General features: G+C 44.1%; 1 protein-coding gene across 4 annotated transcripts in view; it reads right to left on the bottom strand.

Moving 5' to 3' along the window:
- Positions 1-12,940: 12,940 nt before the first annotated feature.
- LOC117658632 (uncharacterized) overlaps positions 12,941-21,344 on the bottom strand; it is a 42,739-nt gene continuing 34,335 nt past the window's right edge. The window contains exons 1-2 of one of the 4 annotated variants that reach the window (XM_060691243.2): positions 19,788-19,915; positions 12,941-16,956 (exon numbers count right to left, since the gene is read on the bottom strand). In XM_060691243.2, the coding sequence (XP_060547226.2) occupies positions 14,949-16,790 (1,842 nt within the window). In that variant the 5' untranslated portion in view covers positions 16,791-16,956; positions 19,788-19,915 and the 3' untranslated portion in view covers positions 12,941-14,948. Of the gene's footprint in view, positions 18,392-18,577; positions 18,644-19,787; positions 19,916-21,344 lie in introns of those variants that run through there. The other 3 variants (XM_087884305.1, XM_087884307.1, XM_087884306.1) reach the window with 3 other exon arrangements.

The following is a 21,344-nucleotide window of genomic DNA, read 5'->3' on the forward strand; positions in this document are numbered from 1 at the left end:
ATAATATTCTGGGTAATATATTCATTTTTATTGAGGCACTTCTGCCCATCAATGAGAGTTGTAATCTATTCCAAATTTCCAAGTCTTTTTTGATTTGTTTTAACAATTTGGTATAATTATCTTCTTTGATTGTAGTTGTTTTTGCTGTCAACCAAATACCTAGGTATTTTATTTTCTTTACTATTTGAAGTCCTAATTCTTCTTCTAATTTCAATTTCTGTGTTTGGGTCATATTTTTCGTCAATACTTTCGTCTCCTGCTTATTTATTTTGAGGCCCGCAACTTCCCCGTATTCCTCTATCATTGTCATCAACCTGGTTCCAGATCGTATTGGGTTTTCCAGTATGAAAATCACATCGTCTGCAAAGGCAAGTAATTTATACTCCTCTCCCCGGATCTTAAGGCCTTCTATGTCTTCCTCCTTCCTGATTTCCGTTAATAAAACTTCCAGTGCGATTATAAATAATAGAGGTGACATGGGGCAACCTTGTCGTACTCCTTTCTGAATGTCAAAAGTTTGTGTCATCTCACCATTTATTGCAATTTTGGCTGTTTGACAGGAGTAGATTTTTCTTATCAATTTAAGGAATTTCTCTCCGCAATTCATCGATTCGAGTTGTATTGTAAGGAAGGACCAATTTACACAGCCACTTGGTCTTGGATGGGTTGAGCCTGAGTCTGTTTCTCCCCATCCAGATCCGCACGGCCTCCAGGCACCGGGACATCACTTCAAGGGCATCATTGGGGTGGTCTGGGGTGGAGATGTACAGCTGAGTATCATCAGCGTACTGATGGTACTTCACCCCGAAACCATGGATGATCTCACCCAGCGGCTTCACATAAATGTTGAACAGAAGGGGCGAGAGGACCGACCCTTGTGGCACCCCACATACAAGGGGCCTTGGGGTCGACCTCTGCCCCCCTGTCAACACGGACTGCGACCGGTCAGAGAGAAAGGAGGAGAACCACCGTAGGACAGTGCCCCCCACCCCTAACTCCTCTAGCTGGTGCAGCATGGTACCATGGTCGATGGTATCAAAAGCCGCTGAGAGGTCTAATAGGACCAGGACAGAGGAACAACCCCTGTCCCGAGCCCTCTAGAGATCATCAACCAACGCGACCAATGCCGTTTCCGTGCTGTACCCAGGCCTGAAGCCTGACTGGAATGGATCCAGATACGACGATTCATCCAGGTACTGGGGGAGCTGTCGCCCTACCACACTCTCAACAACCTTTGCAACGAAGCGAAGGTTGGAGACTGGACGATAATTTGCCAACACTGCCGGGTCCAGGGAAGGCTTCTTGAGGAGAGGCCTCACCACCGCCTCTTAACACTTCAGGAGACTACAAATGACAATTAAGTTTTTATCTTGGAATGTGAATGGACTGAATTCACCACAGAAAAGAAGGAAGATATTTCATTATCTGAGACAATTTAATAATGATGTTATTTGCTTACAAGAAACTCATATTAGAACACAAGATCAGAGGCTTTTCTTCTAGATTTGGTAGATGACTAGAGTGAAGAAACACTGGAACTTTCTTTTTCTATATGACAACAGCTGCAAAGTTCTCTTCACACAGAGATGGAAGGACTCACATATACCCAGAATGTAAGAATGGATGGGGAAGTTGAGTGCTTTGGGTAAAGAAAACTAGATTTTTCTCCAGTGTGCTGACAAGAGAATCCAGGAATGGGTTAAGTATGTCTTGTAGCTCATTAGACTGTGTCTGTCTAAGTCAGCGGTTCTCAATCTGGGGGTCGCGACCCCTTTGGGGGTCGAACAGCCATTTCACAGGGGTTGCCAAAGCCCTCTCTCGCCCCCCCCACACCTTCACTCACCCTCACCCTCTGCCTCTGTTCGTTCACCGTTCGCTTACCCCGCTCACTCCCAATTTATTGCTGCCTCCTGAGTCCCAGCTGATGGCTAGAGGGAAAAAAACTGTTTAAACTCTTGCCGTGGGGCTTCAAAGGGCCGCCCTACAGCTGATCAGTGTTAAAAGAAAACAAATGAGTAGACTAGTGCCTGCAAAAATAGAAAAAACAGCCCCTTTCAGCTTCAGCATAGGTTAATTACCATAAGTTGATTTGATCGGCCTCCTGACTCTCAGCTGATTTGCTCTCAGCTGTTTTGCGGAGGGCTCTATTGCTAGCTAGATGCAAAGAGGTAAATTGCTGGAGCAGATTTTTTTCCCCTAGCTATGCTGAAAAAGCGAAACTGAAAGTAAAGCACGGTCTTTGCTGCAACATGACAAAATGAGGCAGAGAGAGATTTCTTTTTCTTTTTCTTTTTTCTCACCAAAAAAGGTAGGTGCAAAACTGTAAACAATGGGAAATTTAGGGCAAAAGAGGAGGTTCAAGATTTTAAAACACAAAAGAAAAAAAGCTCTATTTAACTAGGGAATTGTAATAATTGAGATACTATTAATTGTATATTGTGTTGAAAGCAGAAATGGTTAAGTTGTGGTTTGGAGGAATATATGGGGGAAATTATTTGGTTTATTATTATTGGTAAATATAATTAATTGATTTGTAAGAAATTGGATTGCATGGAAATAATTGGAATATTCATGTTCATATTGATTAATATACAAAAAAGATAGTTAATAACTAATTGATTTATATTAAAATGTTCAATTTGTATTAATTAATTAACCAATGTGAGGATGGATATAAAAATAGATGACAATGTGAAGGGGTGTAATATAGAAGGGAAAAATTGAATTTGATTAAGATTAGAGATGAGGATGAAGGGTAATATTGGTTTTTTAAAAAAAATAGATGAGGAATAAATATGGTGAAAAGGAAATATAGAAATTGTAAATTTAATTGAAATTACTAAACACTGTTTAAATTTGTGAACCGGCCAAATACTCTGTTCAAAGAAAATATATTGTATGTTTGTATGTGTGTTTCTACTTATTGCTATTTATTCATATTTGTTCTCTTTTATTCTTTAAAGTTTAACAATTCATTCTTTATCTTAATATCTTTATATTTGTTTGGGGTTGGCTTTCTTCCCTTTCATCTTTTTTATTGTACAGCAATCTTTCTCCTCAAACCTACCACCTCTCTCTTTTCTTTCCTTCTTACTTTCTCTTCCCCCCTTCTTCTCCTCCCTACTTCCTCTTCCTTTCTCCTTCTCCTCCTCTCTTCCTCCCTCTCTTACCCTCACTCCTACTCTAATTTCCCTTCCCTTCCTTCATCCCTCTCTATTGCTGTATCCTTTTATGCATATGGACTACTCGGAGGGCTGAAAAAGTTATTTTTGACTGGTTGGTCCTCGCATTTTTGACCAGTCCTCGAACTTACGACTGTCCTCATATTTTACGTTCTGCCTTATCTTGTCACCATGGTGAAGAGAAGCAGTTGTGAAATGAGTGACACGGTTGTTAAGAATGCTACAATGGGCATAAATGATGACCATTCATAAGTGCGAAGACCGGTCAAAAGTGCGAGGACCTATCAGAAATCACATTTTTCAGCCCTCTGAGTAGTCCTTTTGTGCACATGGACTACTTAGAGGGCTGAAAAAGTTATTTTTGACTGGTTGGTCCTCGCACTTTTGACCAGTCCTCGAATTTACGACTGTCCTCACATTTTACGTTTTTTGCCCTATCTTATCACCATGGTGAAGAGAAGCAGTTGTGAAATGAGTGACATGGTTGTTAAGAATGCTGCACTGTTGGACTTCCGGTTTGCTGCTTGTCACTGCCAGACGATCCCTCGGGACCGTCAGCCCCATTGCCTGTAAAGAGCCGCCTTCACAACGGAATGGCGGCTCGAAAAAACTCTGTTTCCATGAGGAAATGGAGATAGAGCCGGCGAGGGTGGGTAGAGCTCTCTGCGTAGCCCCAAAAGTTTTTTTTTTTACTTTTGGGGACGAAGCAGATGAGACTCCCCATTTCCTTCGCCGCTGCTCCGGGCTTTGGGAGACCTCTGCTTATGCAGAGCTAGGCGACGAGAACAAGCCTACAAATTTAACAGATCAATTAAAGGGGACGTGAGTTGGACCTGTGATCCTGAATCGCAAGTATTTCATTTATTTTATCAAAGTTATTCAAGAAGGGAAGAAGGAAAAAAGAATTTTTAAAAATGGCGACTGCCGAGGCTTGAGAAGGGGCTGAAAGGGAAAGTCCTTCCGTTTTCTATTACTACAAAGTAGCGGAATAAATACTCCTGGCTACAATTGAAGATAAAACTCCACTTTTGTGTTTTCTTTCTCCTGGAGATTTGATATTGATCTTGGTTGGAAAGAAGCTCTTTTTTTTCTCTGCTTTTCTTTTCTTTTTTAAAAAAGTTTGTCTGGGCGGAAACATGGCATTAAGACTTACAAAGCCGGATAAACAAGCAGTGGGGGGGGGATTCCCCCATTAACAAACTACATGAACAAGTTCTAAATCTCCAGTCTCAGAAACCTGATTTTAACATAATTGAATTTCTCTTGGAGGAGATTGTAAGAAGGGATGAGATTGTGAATCAGAACTTTGAAAAATTTAAGCAGGAAATTAAAGAACTGGTGCAATTAAAGTTTGACTTTTTGGAACGAAAGATTATAAAAATGGCTAATGGTTTTACAGAATTTATGATCCAGTTGGATGCAAACACTAATTTATTAGAGTCTAAAATGGAAGAAATTGAGGACAATTTGGACAATAGAATACAAAAAATTGAAAATGATTTGACAAATACTCAAGATAATAGCTTAGAAGAAAAACCTAAAATGGAGGCTGATCAAAAGACTTGTAATGCAGAAAATATACAACAACGGATTGAAAGAGAAGTTTTAATGATGCAATATAATTTCACTGAATATGCGATTAGACTGAGAGGACTGCAGGAAAATAACAAAGATGATTTAAGGAAAATATCCTCTGAAATTCTGGCTGGGATTTTAAAGGTTCAATCTGAGGAAGTGTTTTGTAGGATCGATAGAGTTTATAGAATAAATTCCTGGACTGCAAAGCAAAGGCAATTGCCTAGAAATGTGGTGATTTATTTTACAGATAAGGAGATAAGAAATAGTATTGTGCAAAATTCTTACAACTCTACTTTGCAATGGTTTGGAAGAAAGATTTGGATATACAAAGAGCTCCCGCCCAAGATGTTATTGGAAAGAAAGAAATTTGGTTTTCTGGTGACTGAACTGAAAAAAAGAAATATTCCATTCAGGTGGGATGCTCCAGTTGGTATTATATTGAGATATCAAGGAGAAAGATATCAATTAAATACTATTGAAAAAGCGGAAGAATTTTATCAAAAAATTTTGAAAATGAATTTAACATCTTTATGCACAATACAGGACAAGCAGAAGGAATTGGAAATAAAGGGAAAACATCGAATTATAGAGACTTCCGTAGACAAATTGCCTTCGGATTCTTTAGACACCTCAGCTGGATTATCTACAAATAAAAGAGAAGTGGCATCGGATTCTAATGTGATGATGATTCATCAAGTCACAGACAAGCATAGAAATCAATTAGCTGATATACAATTGATAGAAAAGAAATATGAGTTACAAAAGCAAAACCAACAAGATCAAGTCATAAAGCAGAATGAAAACCGATCAGTTGATATACAACTTGTAGTAAGGAAATTAGGATGGAGATCAAACCCACAAAAGGAAAAGAAAAAAAGAAATAGGTCTCATAAGAATAAAAACTTCTAAATTAAGCAACAGTGAAGCCAGTTTTTTTAAAAAATGAATGAATATATGAAAAGACAGTTGAGGTGAAGTATTGATTAACATTATCCTGAGGAGAGTGACAGATCTCTGCAATGCCGTAATTTTGGGATGTGAAAAGAGCCTTAAATTGGTTGGTTTGGAATTATCCATTTTGGATTTCTTTTTATGGATAAATGTATTATATTTATGTTGAGCTACAAGGCAAGAGAGCTACGCTGGGGCACGCAGAAGATCTGGTTGTTACCCATTATGATGATGGGAATTAATAATCCTGAAGAAAACCACAATTACAGATATTATATGGAATATAATTACAATGTCACTCGGGTGGTTGTTTTCCTTTTTTATATATACACGAGGAGATTTATTACTGATGGGGGCAGATGATAACTGAGGATTTTGAATAATCCGTTGCAACTAGGATGCTATGTTACCCTAATATGGATGATGTACTCAACAATATAGTGGAAAGACATCAAAGAAGATATTATATGGATTATAAATTTAAAGCTATTGATTTTTTCTATATAATGGAATATTTTTTTTTTAGTAGGGCGGGCAGTAGATTAAAGATATTAAGAACTGTTGTGTATGGCAATTTTGTAGGAAAGTGGGTGGAGATAGGTTAGTTTACTGATTGTTTAGTTTAAGAAAGGGATGTTTAAGTGATATATTTATGGGAGTGGAGGAAATGGATGGAGCTGAATAAATGCTAAATTAGGATTTATGGGGAAGGCTGCTTTGAAATGTTATATTAATATACACAAAAGATTAAATGTTAAAGCAGGATTCATTATATAGTTTTACAGTGGAAGGTTGTCATGAAATGTTGTATTAATATACAGATATAAGTATGAGGGAGGAGAAAAAGGGCAGATTACTGTTAAATTGGGAGTTATAATATTATTATGCTAAACTAGAAGTTATTATGCAATGTTATAGTAGAATGATATTTTGAAATGTATGGTAAAAGGGGGAAGTAATAATATTAATAATATTATTAGTAAGTAAGGGTCAGTATCTAGAGGAGGGAGTAAGGGGATGGAAAAATATTATATAATCTGTTATGAATTAGGTTTTTGTTGTGAAGAAGTCACGGGGGGGATGTGTGGTGAGGGGGGGTTAGGGAGGAGGGGGGAGAAAAATATGGGGAAAAAAATTGTATTTGAAAACGTTTTCAATAAAAAAAAAACGGTGGTTGACCCTCCGATTGCGAACCTGTCTTCATCCTTGCTGGTTTCCACTGACTCCTTGGATGCTCTCAAATCCGAGGACAGGAAGTCTGAGCTCTCCTTTCATAAAGAACATCAAGCCCTTGCCTGGACAATTAAGACCGCTACCGCTACGTCTTTTCAATCGAGCTACACTGCTTTGGCTGAGGCAACTTCAAGACAGATTACCACCGGAAGATATGCGCCTTCACCAAGATATAAACAAAATCGTCGCTGCCACTGAGTACTCGGCGGATGCCTCTTTGAACTCGGTGAAATTCGCCTCAAGAGCTTTGGCTTCGTCCGTAACATCATGGTGCTTGTTTTGGCCTAGGAACTGGAGAGCTGACTCCAAAGCCAAATGGAAACTGGCAGCGGCTCCATATAAGGCTTCATCTCTCTTTGACTCCTCCCTCGACCCTGTCCTTGTCGAAGACAAGGACAAACGTAAGGTTATGCCAACTTCCTCCTATCGCCGACCTGAATGGCGCTATACACCTTACTATCAGCGCCAGCCCTTTCGAGCCTCGTCGGGATCCGGGGGTCCCTATTCGCAACGCTGCTACTTTCACGGAAACGACCGCTCGTCCAATCGCCAACGCTTTCGCGACAGGTCCAGAAACAACGCTACGGCCAAACGACCCTTCCGTGGTTCCAGTTTCCGTCAATTCCGCAGGGGAAAATGACTACACCTTGCTGGATCCCATTGGTGGTCGTCTACAACTCTTTCGTCATCAATGGGAAAAGTCAACCACGGATGCGTGGATTCTTCGTACGGTGTCCTTCGGTCTGGCTATAGAATTCCTGGATCGCCCTCCATCCCGCCACGTCCGTTGTCCTCCTCTCCAGTCGCTCGATTTGGAAAGCCAGTTACGGAAGGAAGTTCTCCACCTCTTGCACATCAAGGCAATAGAACCTGTTCCACTGGATCAACAGGGCAGGGGTTTCTATTCAACTCTGTTTCTGGTTCCAAAACATTCCGGGGGTTGGAGGGCCATCCTGAACTTAAAACATCTGAATCTGTCCGTCTCTTACCGCAGGTTCAAAATGCACTCACTGAGGTCCATTCTTGGAGGAATTCGTCGCGGGGACTTCCTCCAGTCGGTCGACCTCAGGGAGGCATACCTGCATGTTCCGGTTCTGCCGGCACACTGAAAATTCTTGTGGTTCCAGTTTGGGGAGTACCATTATCAGTATTGCGCCATGTCCTTTGGCTTGTCCTCAGCCCCAAGGACTTTTACAAAGCTAGTGGCGGTAGTGGCGGCCTCCCTCAGAAAGATCCCTGTCAGGGTCTTATGTTATCTTGACGACATCCTGGTTCTGTCATCTTCCAGAGGTCAAGCGTCTCGAGATCTACAACTTGTCATCGAGGTCTTTCAGAACCATGGATTTTCAATAAATTTCCCAAAGAGTCACCTTTATCCTTCAACCTCCCTGCTACACCTGGGGGCGGTGATAGACACTATACAAGGACAGGTCTTTCTTTCCCCGGACAGAATCCAGAGCATCTGCGACTTGATCCATCAAATTCTATCACAACGGTCCATTCCTCTCCTTCATCTCTCACAGCTGCTGGGGAAAATGGTCTCGAGTTTCTCAATTGTGCCATGGGCTCATCGTCACACGAGGCCATTACAATGGTTTCTACTTCCCTTCCAATGATCGGGCCACAGTGATTCTCTTCGCAAGGTGTCGCTTCCACCTCAACTTCGTCTATCCCTCCGCTGGTGATTAGGTCCGGCCCTTCACAAAGGCTTGCACTTCTTGATTCCGGACCGCTTGACCCTGACCTCGGACGCCAGCCTCCTGGGCTGGGGTGCCCACCTACACGATCAAGTAGTGCAGGGTCGCTGGTCAGGTTCCGAAAGATGACTCAACATCAACCTGTTGGAACTGAGGGCCATTCGGCTAGCTCTCCATCATTTTCAGACACAGTTGTCAGGTCATCACATCCTTGTCCTAACGGACAATATTGCAGCCAAGGCCCATATAAACAAGGAGGGGGGCACTCGGTCGAGACCCCTGATATTGGAATCCGAACAGCTTCTACGTTGGGTGGAGACGCATGTTCTATCGTTGAGGGCCAATCACATTTCAGGTGTAGAAAACGTCAGGGCCGATTGGCTCAGCAAACAAAGTATCGACCAATCAGAATGGCAACTACACCCCGGTCTTTTTCGCAAGGCTTCTTTCATCTTCGGCATGCCCATCGTGGACCTGTTCGCCAGCCCGTTGAACGCCCAACTGCCGCGATTTGTAACTCGTTACCCGTGTCAGACGGCAGAGGATCACAACGCCCTATGGTGCCATTGGCCGCCAGGGCTCTTATACGCCTTTCCCCCGATTCTCCTGGTTCCTCAGGTGATCCGCAAGCTGCTGGAGAAAAGGGCAGAACTTCTCTTGGTGGCCCCCAATTGGCCACGTCGACCGTGGTACGCAGACCTTGTGGCATTGTCGGTCCTTCCACCGTGGGTGATTCCGCCGGAACGTCTCTCGCTTCGTCAGGGGGCCATCAACCATCCAGACCCAGGATGGCTCAAATTGGCCGTCTGGCGTTTGAGTGGGTCATTCTGCGAAAGGACTGTATCCCAGACTCTGTCATAAATACTATTCAGGCCTCCCGAAGACCTTCGACTTCTCGGATATACGGGTCTTCCTGGAAGTCCTTTTGTTCTTGGTGTGCTGTCAACTTAGTTGATCCTACCTCGGCTCAGATTGTGGATGTTTTGTGTTTCCTGCAATCAGGTCTGGACAAGGGCTTGTCGCCATCCACCCTTCGTCATCAGACTGCTGCTTTGTCCACGGTCATCAGGTGTCCTCCTTACTCTTCTCTATCTCTGCACACGTTGCTTAAAGGTTTTCTCCACAGGGCTGTGAACCTCCACCCACCCCCTGTTCATCGTTACCCGACCTGGGACCTTTCTCTTGTTCTTCAGGCTCTTATGTCTCCTCCCTTTGAGCCCCTGGGTTCTGCACCTCTCAAGTATTTATCCTACAAGATGGCTTTTCTTTTGGCGATCACCTCGGCGAGACGAGTCTCTGAACTTACGGCTTTATCAATTAGAAAGGATCTCTGCATATTCCAACCTAATACCGTGATTTTATGTCTGGATCCTACTTTCTTACCTAAAGTAAACTCCTATTTCCATCGTGCCCAGGAGCTCGTACTTCCGGACTTCTGCCCATCGCCCAGGCACCAACGTGAGAAGGACTGGCATACCCTCGACGTTCGTAGGGCCTTACGTCGTTACATTCGTAGGACTGAATCATTCCGGAAGTCTGAGGCCCTTTTGGTTTCATTTCATCCATCTTCTTTGGGTCAAAAGATATCTCCATCCACTGTGGGCAGATGGATTAAGGCGTGTATCTCCACGGCTTACGAACAACAGTCACGCCCTGTTCCTGCTCGCATTTTGTCTCACTCTACGCGTAGCGCGGCAATGTCAGCCGCCTGGGCTACGCAAGCATCGGTCTCGGACATCTGCTGAGCCGCCACGTGGTCGTCTGTAACACCATTCATTAGACACTATAAGATTGATACATTTGCTTCTGCTGAGGCTTCTTTTGGCCGCCGAGTTCTGCAAAGTGTCCTTGTAATCCAGGACTCTGGGAGCAATTTGTCTCCCACCCTTGGGATCTGAACTTTGGTATATCCCGTTGATGGATTGCATGAGCAGTGCACTGGAAAAAGAACGTTGTCTTACCTGAACGTTCCTTTTCAGGGCACTGCGAATGCAATCCATTCCCACCCTGTTTGTTGCTTTGTTCTAGTGTTTCCACTGGTTCGTTTCGTGGTTCTTTTGCTACTTACCTTGTTCTGATTTCCTACATAGGTGGTCGCGCCTTCGTTCAAAGACTGATGCATCATGGGAAAGCAGGGCGTGGCCACAGCACGGAGAGAGATATTTGAAAAGTTACCCAGTCAAAGATAAGCGATGAGGAAAACAACCCGTTGATGGATTGCATTCGCAGTGCCCTGAAAAGGAACGTTCAGGTAAGACAACGTTCTTTCTATTGTGAGCAGAGGAGCGCAGTACTCTTCCTATGAAATACTCCTGGACCTGCTCTACATACAATAGGGATTCCAAGCAGGTGAACAGTATTCAAGAATTGGTCTGGCAAAGGTTTTATACTCTCTAGTTAACAATACAGTATTACCAGAAGAGAAGCTTCGCAAAATTAAGTTAACGAGTCTTAATGCTTTTTGGCAATGCTTTTATAGTGAGGTCTGGAGATGAGTACTCCTAGGTCCTTGACAAAGTGAGAGTCGTCTGTGAGATCAGTACCCCTAACTTGTAATTCGGATTCTGATTTTTTTTTTTTTGCCAATGTGTAGGACAGAGCATTTATAAATCGAGATTTGGAGTTGCCAATTATGCGACCATTAAGACATAGTTGAGGTTGCTTTATAGTATGGCAGCATTGTCAGTGGTATTAAAATATTTTTTTGTGAAGTGGACGCAGCTGCATTTAATTTAATTTAATTTAATTTAATTATTTATTTATAATTAAATTTATATACCACCCTACTCCCAAAGGACTCAGGGCGGTGAACAGCCAAAAAGGTAAAATACACATAATACAAAACGTTAAAAACCATTTAAAATACATTAAATACTTTGGCCCAATTTAAAACACCCCAATTTAAAACAAATTTAAAAGCAATTAAAAGGGAGGTTAGGCCAGACCATTCTGCTGGAATAAGAATGTTTTGAGGGCGCGGCGGAAAGTGCGGAAATCTGGGATCCTCCGTATCTCCCGGGGGAGCTCGTTCCAGATGGCAGGTGCTCTCATTGCATAGATCGTTGATGTAAAGCAGAAAGAGCCCTCCCTATTTTGGCTGTTTGTTGCCTGTTGGACAGGAACACGGCTATCCACTTGTGCAGGGATCCGGAGATGCTGTAAGAACTTACTTTTAACAGTAGTTTGTCACACACTACTGAATCAAAGGCTTTACAAAAATCTATGAAATTGCATCTACTGCTTTACCCTGATCAATATATGTGGTCCAGATGCTTTTACAGTGTAGGAGTTGCAGATTGCAGGACAATTTTTTTCTAAACCCAAACTACTTGTCAGATAGCAGATTGTTTGTCTCTGGGTGGCAGATGAGGGATTGGGTTATAATTGATTCCATGAGTTTACAGGGGAGGCAACACAGGGAGATTGCTCTGTAATTTTCGACTAGACTAGGGACCCCCTTTTTAAAGATTGGTATAACTGTGGCTAGTGACCATAGGTTGCGCAGAGAGCTGGTTTGAAAAGATACCTCATAGATTGTGCATAGTGGCTCAGCTAGGGTGGTAGCAAGCTTTTTCAAAAAGTAGGCACATAGTCCATCAGGGCCAGTAGATAGAGATGGCTTTAGGTTTTGTAGTTCTGTTTCAAAATGATCTACTGTAAAATCAATATAGAGTAAATCACTACAATTTTTTACGGTGCAACTAGGAAGTGAGGGACAGCAGTCATTGCTGTCAACAAAGACTGAACTGGAGAACGTATTGAAAAGGTTGGCTTTAACAGCATAATTGTTACAGCCTTCCCCTTTAGACCTTTTTAAGGGTGGGATCGTTTTTGAGTCTTTAAGTTTTGTGTTAACAAAATTATAGACGGCTCGGGTGGACCAAGTTTAGCACTGCTTCCTTCTGTCTGCAATAGTGGTTGGTACATTCAACCTTTATCTGGTGGCATAAGGCTTTGTAGCGGCTTTTAAAGTTAGGTACATAGCCAGTTTTGTCTTCTCACCAAAGAGATTTTTTCTTGGATTGCAACTTACTTATTGGTATGGGTAATTTGCTCTTTTTAGTTTTAGAGGTCATTTTTGATACGTACAGATTAAGGACTCTATGGATTTAGAGTAAAAAAGTGTTATAATAGTCATCTGCAGTTTTACAAACTCTGAACAGAAGGTGCCAGTCAAGGGATGCGAGGTCAGCAGCTATGAGATTATAGTTGGCTTTTTTAAAGTTATACTTTGAAGTATCGTCATTATGCCCCTGTTTGCAAGGACACAAATTGAGACAAAAATCTATCATGCTGTGATCGCTGTTGGAATATGGTTCTTTAATTTATAAGCCATAAATTGAATTAAAGTATTACAGAAGATGAGATCTAAGCAATTGTTGAGCCTAGGGTTGTCCGTTACCAACTGCTCCAGCCCCAGAGCCGTAACAGCATTGTAAATGGTTCCATGTACAGGTTCAGTTGTACATTCGTTTAGGATCCGATTAATAAGAGGCAAATTAAGACCACCAAGAAAGACAAGGGAGTACTAACGTGGGCAGGAAGCTGCCCCCGTTAGTAGTGCAGTTAACATTTGTATGACTGAGATTGTAATAGGTTCTATAACTGCGATGGCGAATCTATGGCACGCGTGCCACAGGTGGCATGTGGAGCCATATCTGTGGGCACGTGAGCGTTGCCCTAGTTTAGCTCCAGCGCGCATGTGTGCGCCGGCCAGCTGATTTTCAGGCCTTCTGGGCCAACAGAAGTCACTAAACAGGCCGTTTCCAGCCCCCAGAGGGCCTCCGGGGGTGGGGAAGGCTGTTTTCGCCCTCCCCAGGCTCTTAAAAAGCCTCAGGAGCATGGGGATGGTGAAAAATGAGTCTTCCAGTCTCTCAGGAAGTCAGAAAATGGGCCATTTCCGGCCTCCAGAGGGCCTCCGGGGGGGTTTTATTTTTTGCCCTCCCCAGGCTCCTAGAAAGCCTCTGGAGCCTGGGGAGGGTGAAAAACAGGCCTGCCGGGCCCACCATGCTATCGCGTGCCAGAAGCGTGGGAGGGTTGTTCACGGATGCATGGGGGGTGGGGTGCATTGAATTATGGGTGTGGGCACGCGCACTTGTGACCCCCCCCTGCACTCCCCCCGCTTTTGGCACGCAATGGCAAAAAGGTTAGCCATCACTGCTCTATAACAAAGCAAAAAACAAACTGTAGTATTTAGACAGAGGTCGGTCGTATTCTTCATGTTCCTGTTCTAACAACTCTGTTTGTCATCTATAGGTAAGCCTCTTCTTATGACCACAATTGAGCCCAAAATTTCTGTTGTTAAGTGAAATACTTGTTAAGTGAGTTTTCCACAATTTACAACCTTTCTTGCCACAGTGGTTCACTGCAGATGTTAAATTAGTAACACAGTTGTTAAGTGAATCTGACTTCTCCCTTAGCTTTGGTTGTGAAAAGGTCGCAAAAGGGGATCAGGTGACCCTGGAGCACTGCAGCCGTCAGAAATGTGAATCAGTGGTCACGGATCTGAATTTTGATCACGTGACCATGGGGCTGCTGAGAAATGGTCATAAGTAACATTTTCAGTGCCACTGTAACTTCGAAAGGTCACTAAATGAACTGTTTTTTGAGTCGACTACCTGTATTGACAAATTGATGGGGAAAAGCAATTCAAAGAAATGAGACAAAAAGTGTAAGACATCAGGATATTACACTGTATCCATTTATTGTGGTCTACTCTTTCTTTTCCATCAAATGCTTCTTGTGCCGAGACCCACAAAGTCGTTTTTGGGCACTGCCTATGTTTCTATTGTCGAAGCTGAACCATTAAAAAAAGCCATACCCTTCCTGTGTTAAAATCCTCTTATTTTTCAGCAACACCCACTCTTTCATCCAAAGCGATCCTAATCATCCTCTTTCTCCTTGGTCTTGAACAGTTTCAAATTAAACTCTTGGTTTTTCTCATGTATCTTCCTGTCATTGATTATTTGGTGCACCCCTTGTCCAGATAGGTATTGTTTAAAACAGAAACATCAGTCCAGTAATATACTCACTTTTAATTATGGAACTTCTATAATCAATGACAATTGTATTTTTTTTCATTTTACTAGATCCTTTTCAATTTGATTCCATCCCTTTTCAGAATTATTTTGACATTGAATTTGTATTTTTTGTAACAATATCCAAATGTCTTATTTTTGTATCATTTCTCCTAAATCACTTTTCCTCATCAATTCTATTTTGTCTTCCATTTTCCTATTTTGGAAACCGAATGTGATTTTTCTGATGTCTTGCTTTTGAGCAAAACATTTCCACACTCTATGCATCTCTATGGCTTCATTCGAGTATGGACCTTTTCATGCCTTGCAAGTTGTTGTTTTTGGGAAAAACCTTTCCCACACTCCACACACAGGTATGGCTTCTCCCCTGTGTGGATTCTCTGATGAACTCGAAGCAGTGTTGCTGTGAGAAAACTTTTTCCACATTCCCCACATTTATAGGGCCTCTCTCCTGTGTGCCCCTTCTGATGTCTCCGAAGTTCAGCAGACTCCACAAATGTTTTCTCACATTCTGGGCACTGATAGGGTCTTTCTCCAGTGTGAAGTTTCTGATGTCGAATTAGTTGTTGCTTATAGACAAAACATCTCCCACATTCTGGGCATTGATAGGGTCTTTCTCCGGTGTGAAGACTCTGATGTCGAATTAGGTGTGCCTTTCTGCCAAAACATCTCCCACATTCTGGGCACATTTCATTTTTCTGCACAGGCTTGAAAGGCTTCTCTCCTTTGTGAATCATCTCATGTTTTCTAAGAGAATATTTGCAACGGAAAGTTTTCTCACACTCCGGACATTTATATTGCTTCTCTAAGTGGATCCTCTGATGAATCACAAGTGTACCTTTCCGGCTAAAAGATTTCTCACACACTGAGCATTTGTGGAGTTTCTCACCCGTATGAGTTTGCCAGTGAATTCTAAGGGATGATGAATGAGTAAATGCTTTCCCACATTCTAAACATTTGAACTTTTTTTCCCCTCTGTGAACATTCTCATGTTTCCTGAGGCTTTCTTTTATACGGAAAAATGTTCCACACTCGATGCACATATAGGGCTTCACCCCTGTATGGATACTCTGATGTCGAAAAAGAGCTTCCTTAAAAGAAAAACATTTATCACAATCCTTACATTTATATAGTCTTTCTGTGTGAGTCCTTTGGTGTCTCCGAAGTTCAAAAGAAAGCACAAATCTTTTCTCACATTCTGGGCATTGATAGGGTCTTTCTCCACTGTGAATTTTCTGATGTCGAATTAGGCTTGACTTGTAGCCAAAAGATCTCCCACATTCTGGGCACTGATAGAGTCCTTCCCCAGTGTGAATTCCCTGATGTCGAATTAGGGGTGACTTACATTTATGTCGTTTTTTTCCCTTGTGTGTCCTTTGGTGTCTCCGAAGTTCAGAAGAATTCACAAATCTTTTCTCACATTCTGGGCATTGATAGGATCTGTCCCCAGTGTGAAGTCTCTGATGTCGAATTAGGCTTGACTTGTAGCCAAAAGATCTCCCACATTCTGGACACTCATGTGGTCTTTCCCCACTGTGAATTCTCTGATGTTTCAGCAGGCATGATTTGCTGGAAAAACACTCCAGACATTGATAGGGTTTCCCTCTGGTGTGGATTTGCTGATGTTTAAGCAGCTCTGAGTTTTGAGGAAAGCACAGCCCACATTGCACACACTTGCAGGGCTTCTCTTCACGCAGGCTGTTCTGAGGCCTAGAAAGACGCCGTCTCTCAGGAAATGTTCCCCAGCGCTTCCAGGATTCCTGAGATCTCTTTCCCTGATGGATTCTCTGGTGGGCTCCAAGGTCTGAGCCTTTAGCAAAACGCTCCCCGCACTCTCCACATTTGTAAGGCTTCAGTCCAGGGTGGCTCCGGAGATGTTTGGCGAAGCTCCACAGTCCAGGAAAGGAGTTCCCACAAAGGAAACACAGGTGGGATCCATTCCCCTTATGCAGCGTCCGGTGGATCAAAAGGAGGGACCGGTGAGCAAAGGATTTCCCACACTCGGAGCATCTGGAGAGTTTCCCCTGATTCCTCTGAGGGGACCTTTGGTCAAAGTGTTCCCCCCTCTGCATAGTCTCCAGGGGCTGCTCACTTCCAGGGCTTTCCATCATGGGAAACTCGAACAAGCAGAACTTTGGCCAAAAGGCTGGAAGATGGGCAGGAGGATGGGCTCCAGCATGAATCCAAAAACTGAGAAGGTGAAACCTCTGGTCCCGGTGAGTGACCCAGATTGGGTCCTGCAAGCAGAACTTTGTCCAAAGGGTTTCTTGGTGGCACCTGCAGGATGAAGATAAAAGAAGAGAAGGAGAGAGGAAGATTTAGTTTCTTCGGCTCTCCAAATAGCCGAAATAATAGCTGGAAGATTATATTCCCTCCCCCAGAATCAAAGCAATGCTGGGATCCCCCCTGTGGAGCTGGCCTCCCATTCCCTTTTCTTAGCATGATGGCTGACAGACTCCCTGTTGCCCCCCATTTGTCTGCCTGAACTGGGGATGATCCCTGCCTTTTCCTTTTTGCCCTGTGTTCGGGACGGTGATGCTACATAACGTGTGACAAACTGGAAAGAGCCCCCATAGGATTTATATGTGCCAGGTAGATCTACTTGTGTACAGAGTACAACCCATGTAGGTATTCATGGACACTGTTCTTTGGGCCAGCACAGATTGAATATGTCTCCCTCCTAGAATAGTCTCCTGTTGCTTTATAGTTTAGGGAGGATGCAAATACATTGATTGGGGCCACCAATGCTGTTTGAACACAATAGGGAAGAAACAGGTTCCATTTAAAAAAATTGACCCTATATATGAACCTAAAGAGGAAGACCGATGGAAGCGTGTCACTTTTAGAAGAAAACAACAACTGAGAGCAATGGCTCCTCCTCCACTCCAATGAAGCCCCTCTGGAACTGAACAATCACTGTCATGTTCTCCCCCTAGAAGGGAATATGCAGTCACCCACAAAAGAGCAGCCTTCAATAGTTTCTAAAAAAGAGGCAAAACAGAGCAGATAGTCAATCTAGGCAGGTATGTTATCTCCCTGAAGCAAAAATCAAAGATGCAGCAGAAATTCTTCTCCTGCACATGGAGACCAAAGATACAACAATGAATCTGAAAAGAGCGGATGTGGTTCCCATTTTCAAGAAAGGAAGAAAAAAAAAAGAGACCATGGAAACTACAAACCAATCAGCCCAAACTCAATATCTGGGAAGATCCTGGAAAAGATAATAAAAACACAGATCTGCTAACATCTAGAAACAAAGTTATAATTAAAAGCCATTATGGTTTGTTAAAAAGAGATAATGCCAAAGTAATCTTATTCCGTTCTTTGACAAAAACGGTTAGTCTAAGGTAGAGAAAAGAAGGATTGGGGGTGACATGATTGCTATTCCAGTATTTGAGAGGCTGCCAAAAAAGAAGAGGAGGTCAACCTATTCTCCAAAGCACCTGACAAGAAACAATCCATGGAAAGAAATCAAGGAGAGAAGCAACCTGGAACTAAGGAGAAACTTCCTAAGAGTGAGGACAATTAATCAGTGTAACAACTGGCCTTCCGAAGTTGTGGCTGCTCCAACACTGGAGGCTTTAAAGAAAAGAATGGACAGCAACCCGTCTGAAATGGTATAGGACAGTTGTCGACAACCCCTGGCTCTGGCTCTTTCGTCCCTCCGCTGTGGCTCCCTGTTGAGGGTTCCCACCGCTGGCCGGCCCCACCCCTTACCTTCCCCTCCCAGTCCCCCCACAGGAGTCTTTGAGGGTGAACGCTGAGAGGCACAAATGGGCCAGGGTACCCCTCCTTGCTAAGGAGCCCCGCTGAGCCCGCTTGCAAACTCCGCTGAGGGCGGCTCCAAATGTTCGGTTCTTGCGTTCCTCACAGCCATCGCTGCCTGCTCTGCTCTCACCAGCTGGAGGTGGGGCTCTGTGTTGGTGCCTTCCAGATGGAGAGCCACGTTTGTTGGCTTGCTGGCTGCCTCCAAGGAGGGAGCTGCCCTCAGGCCACCAGGGCCCCCACCATGCAGGGAGAGAGGGAAAGGAAAGGGGATTATTTCCCCAACAGGATCCAGGTTGGAGTTGCCTTATTTTGCATGGATCTTCAATGCTTGGCTTTACCTGCCACGGCCCAAGTGGCTGGATTCACACAATATGTGAAGCTGGGCAGGAGAGCATGGAGAGATGGATGGATGGATAGACAGACAGACAGATAGACAGATGAGACAGAGAAAGAAAGAGGCAGAGAGAAAGAGAGGGAGAGAGACAGACAGGCAGAGATACCCATTCCCTACAGAAAACACCAAGAGCCACAAAAGCTGGGTATGCATGGCTGGGGTGATGGGCTGTTTTCTACAATAAAGCAAGGTCATGCGCACACTTGAAAGTAAATCAGGAAGCCAGTAATTGGGCAGTTTGTCTGGCAATATGCAGTTGTAAAGCTTGTAACAATTCTGGGTGGTTAGAAGGCTGAGAAAAGTAACAAGGAGTTAGGCAACTTGCAGACCTCAGCTCAAAGACAGGAGTAGAGATGGCCTGCAGCCAATAAAAACGTGCCTTAGATAACTCCCGAGGCTTCCATTAGCCAAGGCTTCGGAACTGGTCCCTTCCTGCCCTATTCTGAGGGACAAAACCCACCAACCAGGGGCTGCCACATCACAGCCTCCTTCAGAGCAAAACTAGGCAAATAATGGATTTTTTTCCTACTCAGCTTTGCAGAAAGAAAAGTAAAGAATTGAAATACTGAAATAAAAGCAAAGAACATCAATTCTTCTCCATTTAGGTGACAGGGAAAGAAAGTGGATCTTTTCTCCCTTGGGAGGAAATGAGCTCAATTCAAGCCATTTAACCCTTTTCCCCCCAATAAAGAAAACCCTCCACCCCCGATTGAAGGGAGGAGGCGGCTGTTTCCTGCACTGACCCCATAATCCCCCCTGAGACCCTGGAAAGAGAAGCCCCTCCCTTTGCCCTCCGTGGGGCGGGGCTTCCTCTCCCCCCCCCTTTGCCCAGAGGCTCCCCGTCCAGCCCCGCCTCCACCCGGGACCCTCCTGGCACCCCTGGCTCAGCGGGCACTCAGCGGGGCGACCTTCCTCCGGGCAGCCCCAGGGAGAGCGGGAGCCCCACCTGCCCGGAGCGGGGCCGAGGAGCAGCCTTGCCGGACAGCCAAGAATTCGCCCAGCCGCAAGTGGGGAAACCACAGAGAGGGAGGAGATCTACAGGAGATTCCTAGAGAGGCCCCAGAGGCTTCTCCCCGCCTTTTCCGGCTCCGTTTCCTCTCCGGGAGGTGAGAGGACGCTCTAGCCCATCCTTCCTCTCTTCCGCTGGGAGTTGGTACTGTTTTGGGGTCTGGCAAGCGCCGCTTCCCCCTCGGAGGGAGCAGGAGGAGCCGCTTCTTTCCCAGCCGGCCGGAGTCCAGAGAGGCTTCTTCCAGGATTGTTTGGGGAGGGGGGGGACTTGGACGCGGGAGAGGCGACAATTTCCCCCTTTTGTGCCCTTCGGGGCGTCAGGAAACACCGTCCCATAAGCTTTGCTTTCATGGTGGTTTGCTGACTGTGGGTAACTGGTCGGTTTGTATAACTTTCACGCCCCGAATGAGCAAACCTTCAGAAGAAGAGTCGGGAGGGAGCTCTGAGGTCATCTAGCCCAACCCCCTGCCTTAGCAAGTGATCCTACTACCCCATCCCAGACAAGGGACTTCTTCCGAAAACCCTCCACTGATGGAGCACCCACAACTTTTGGAGGGAAGCCGTTGCCCTGGTTAATGGTTCTCTCAGGAAATTCTCCTTAGTTCTGGGCTGGATAATCCCCTAGTTTATTTTCCAGCCATTGCTTCTTGTTCTGCCTTCGGGTGCTTTGGAGCATAGGTTGTCCCCCTCTTCTTTGTGACAGCTTCTCCAATATTGGAGGGCTGCCATCCTGTCACTTCCAGTCCTTCTCTTCGTTCAACAAGACATAACCAGTTCCTGCAACATTTCCTCTTATGCTGTAACCTCCACTCCCCTAGTTATCTTTCTTGTTCTTCCCTGCACCCTTACTAGGCTCAACATCTATTTTATATCGTGAACAACAGGAATTGGAAGGGAACTTGAAGGTCTTCTAGCCCAACCCCCTGTCCTAACAAGTGATCCTACTACACCATCCCAGACAAGTGACTTCTTCTGAAAACCCTCCACTGATGGAGGGACAACTTCAGGATGAAGATAAAAGAAGTGAAGGAGCGAGGAAGATTTATTTTCTTTGGCTCTCCAAATAGCCCAAACAATACTGGAAGACTATATTCCCCCCACCCACCCACCCCCGAATCAAAGCAATGCTGGGATCCCCCCTGCAGAGCTGACCTTGCCTTTCCCTTTCCCTTTTTTTTTAATTGAAAAGTTTTAAAAAGTTTACATATATATCCCCCCTTCCCTCCCCCCTCCCCAATCCTCTCCCTCCCACCCACCCCCTCCCTACTTCCCAGAGCAAAATACAGGGTATAACATTCAACAATCATAATCTAACATAGACTAATTAATTATAACCTCTTACATCTCTCTAATACTTTAACTCCCCATTTACCAAACTAAATTTGGATACATAATAACATCTATCTATTCGTAAGGTATTTGAAATTTTTTAGTCCGGTATTTATTTTGAATATAATCTATCCATCTTCTCCATTCTATCATATATTTCTCATTT

Source organism: Pantherophis guttatus, chromosome 2 (genome assembly GCF_059756535.1).
Source record: "Pantherophis guttatus breed Tessera chromosome 2, ASM5975653v1, whole genome shotgun sequence".
Classification (NCBI taxonomy): Eukaryota; Metazoa; Chordata; class Lepidosauria; order Squamata; family Colubridae; genus Pantherophis; species Pantherophis guttatus.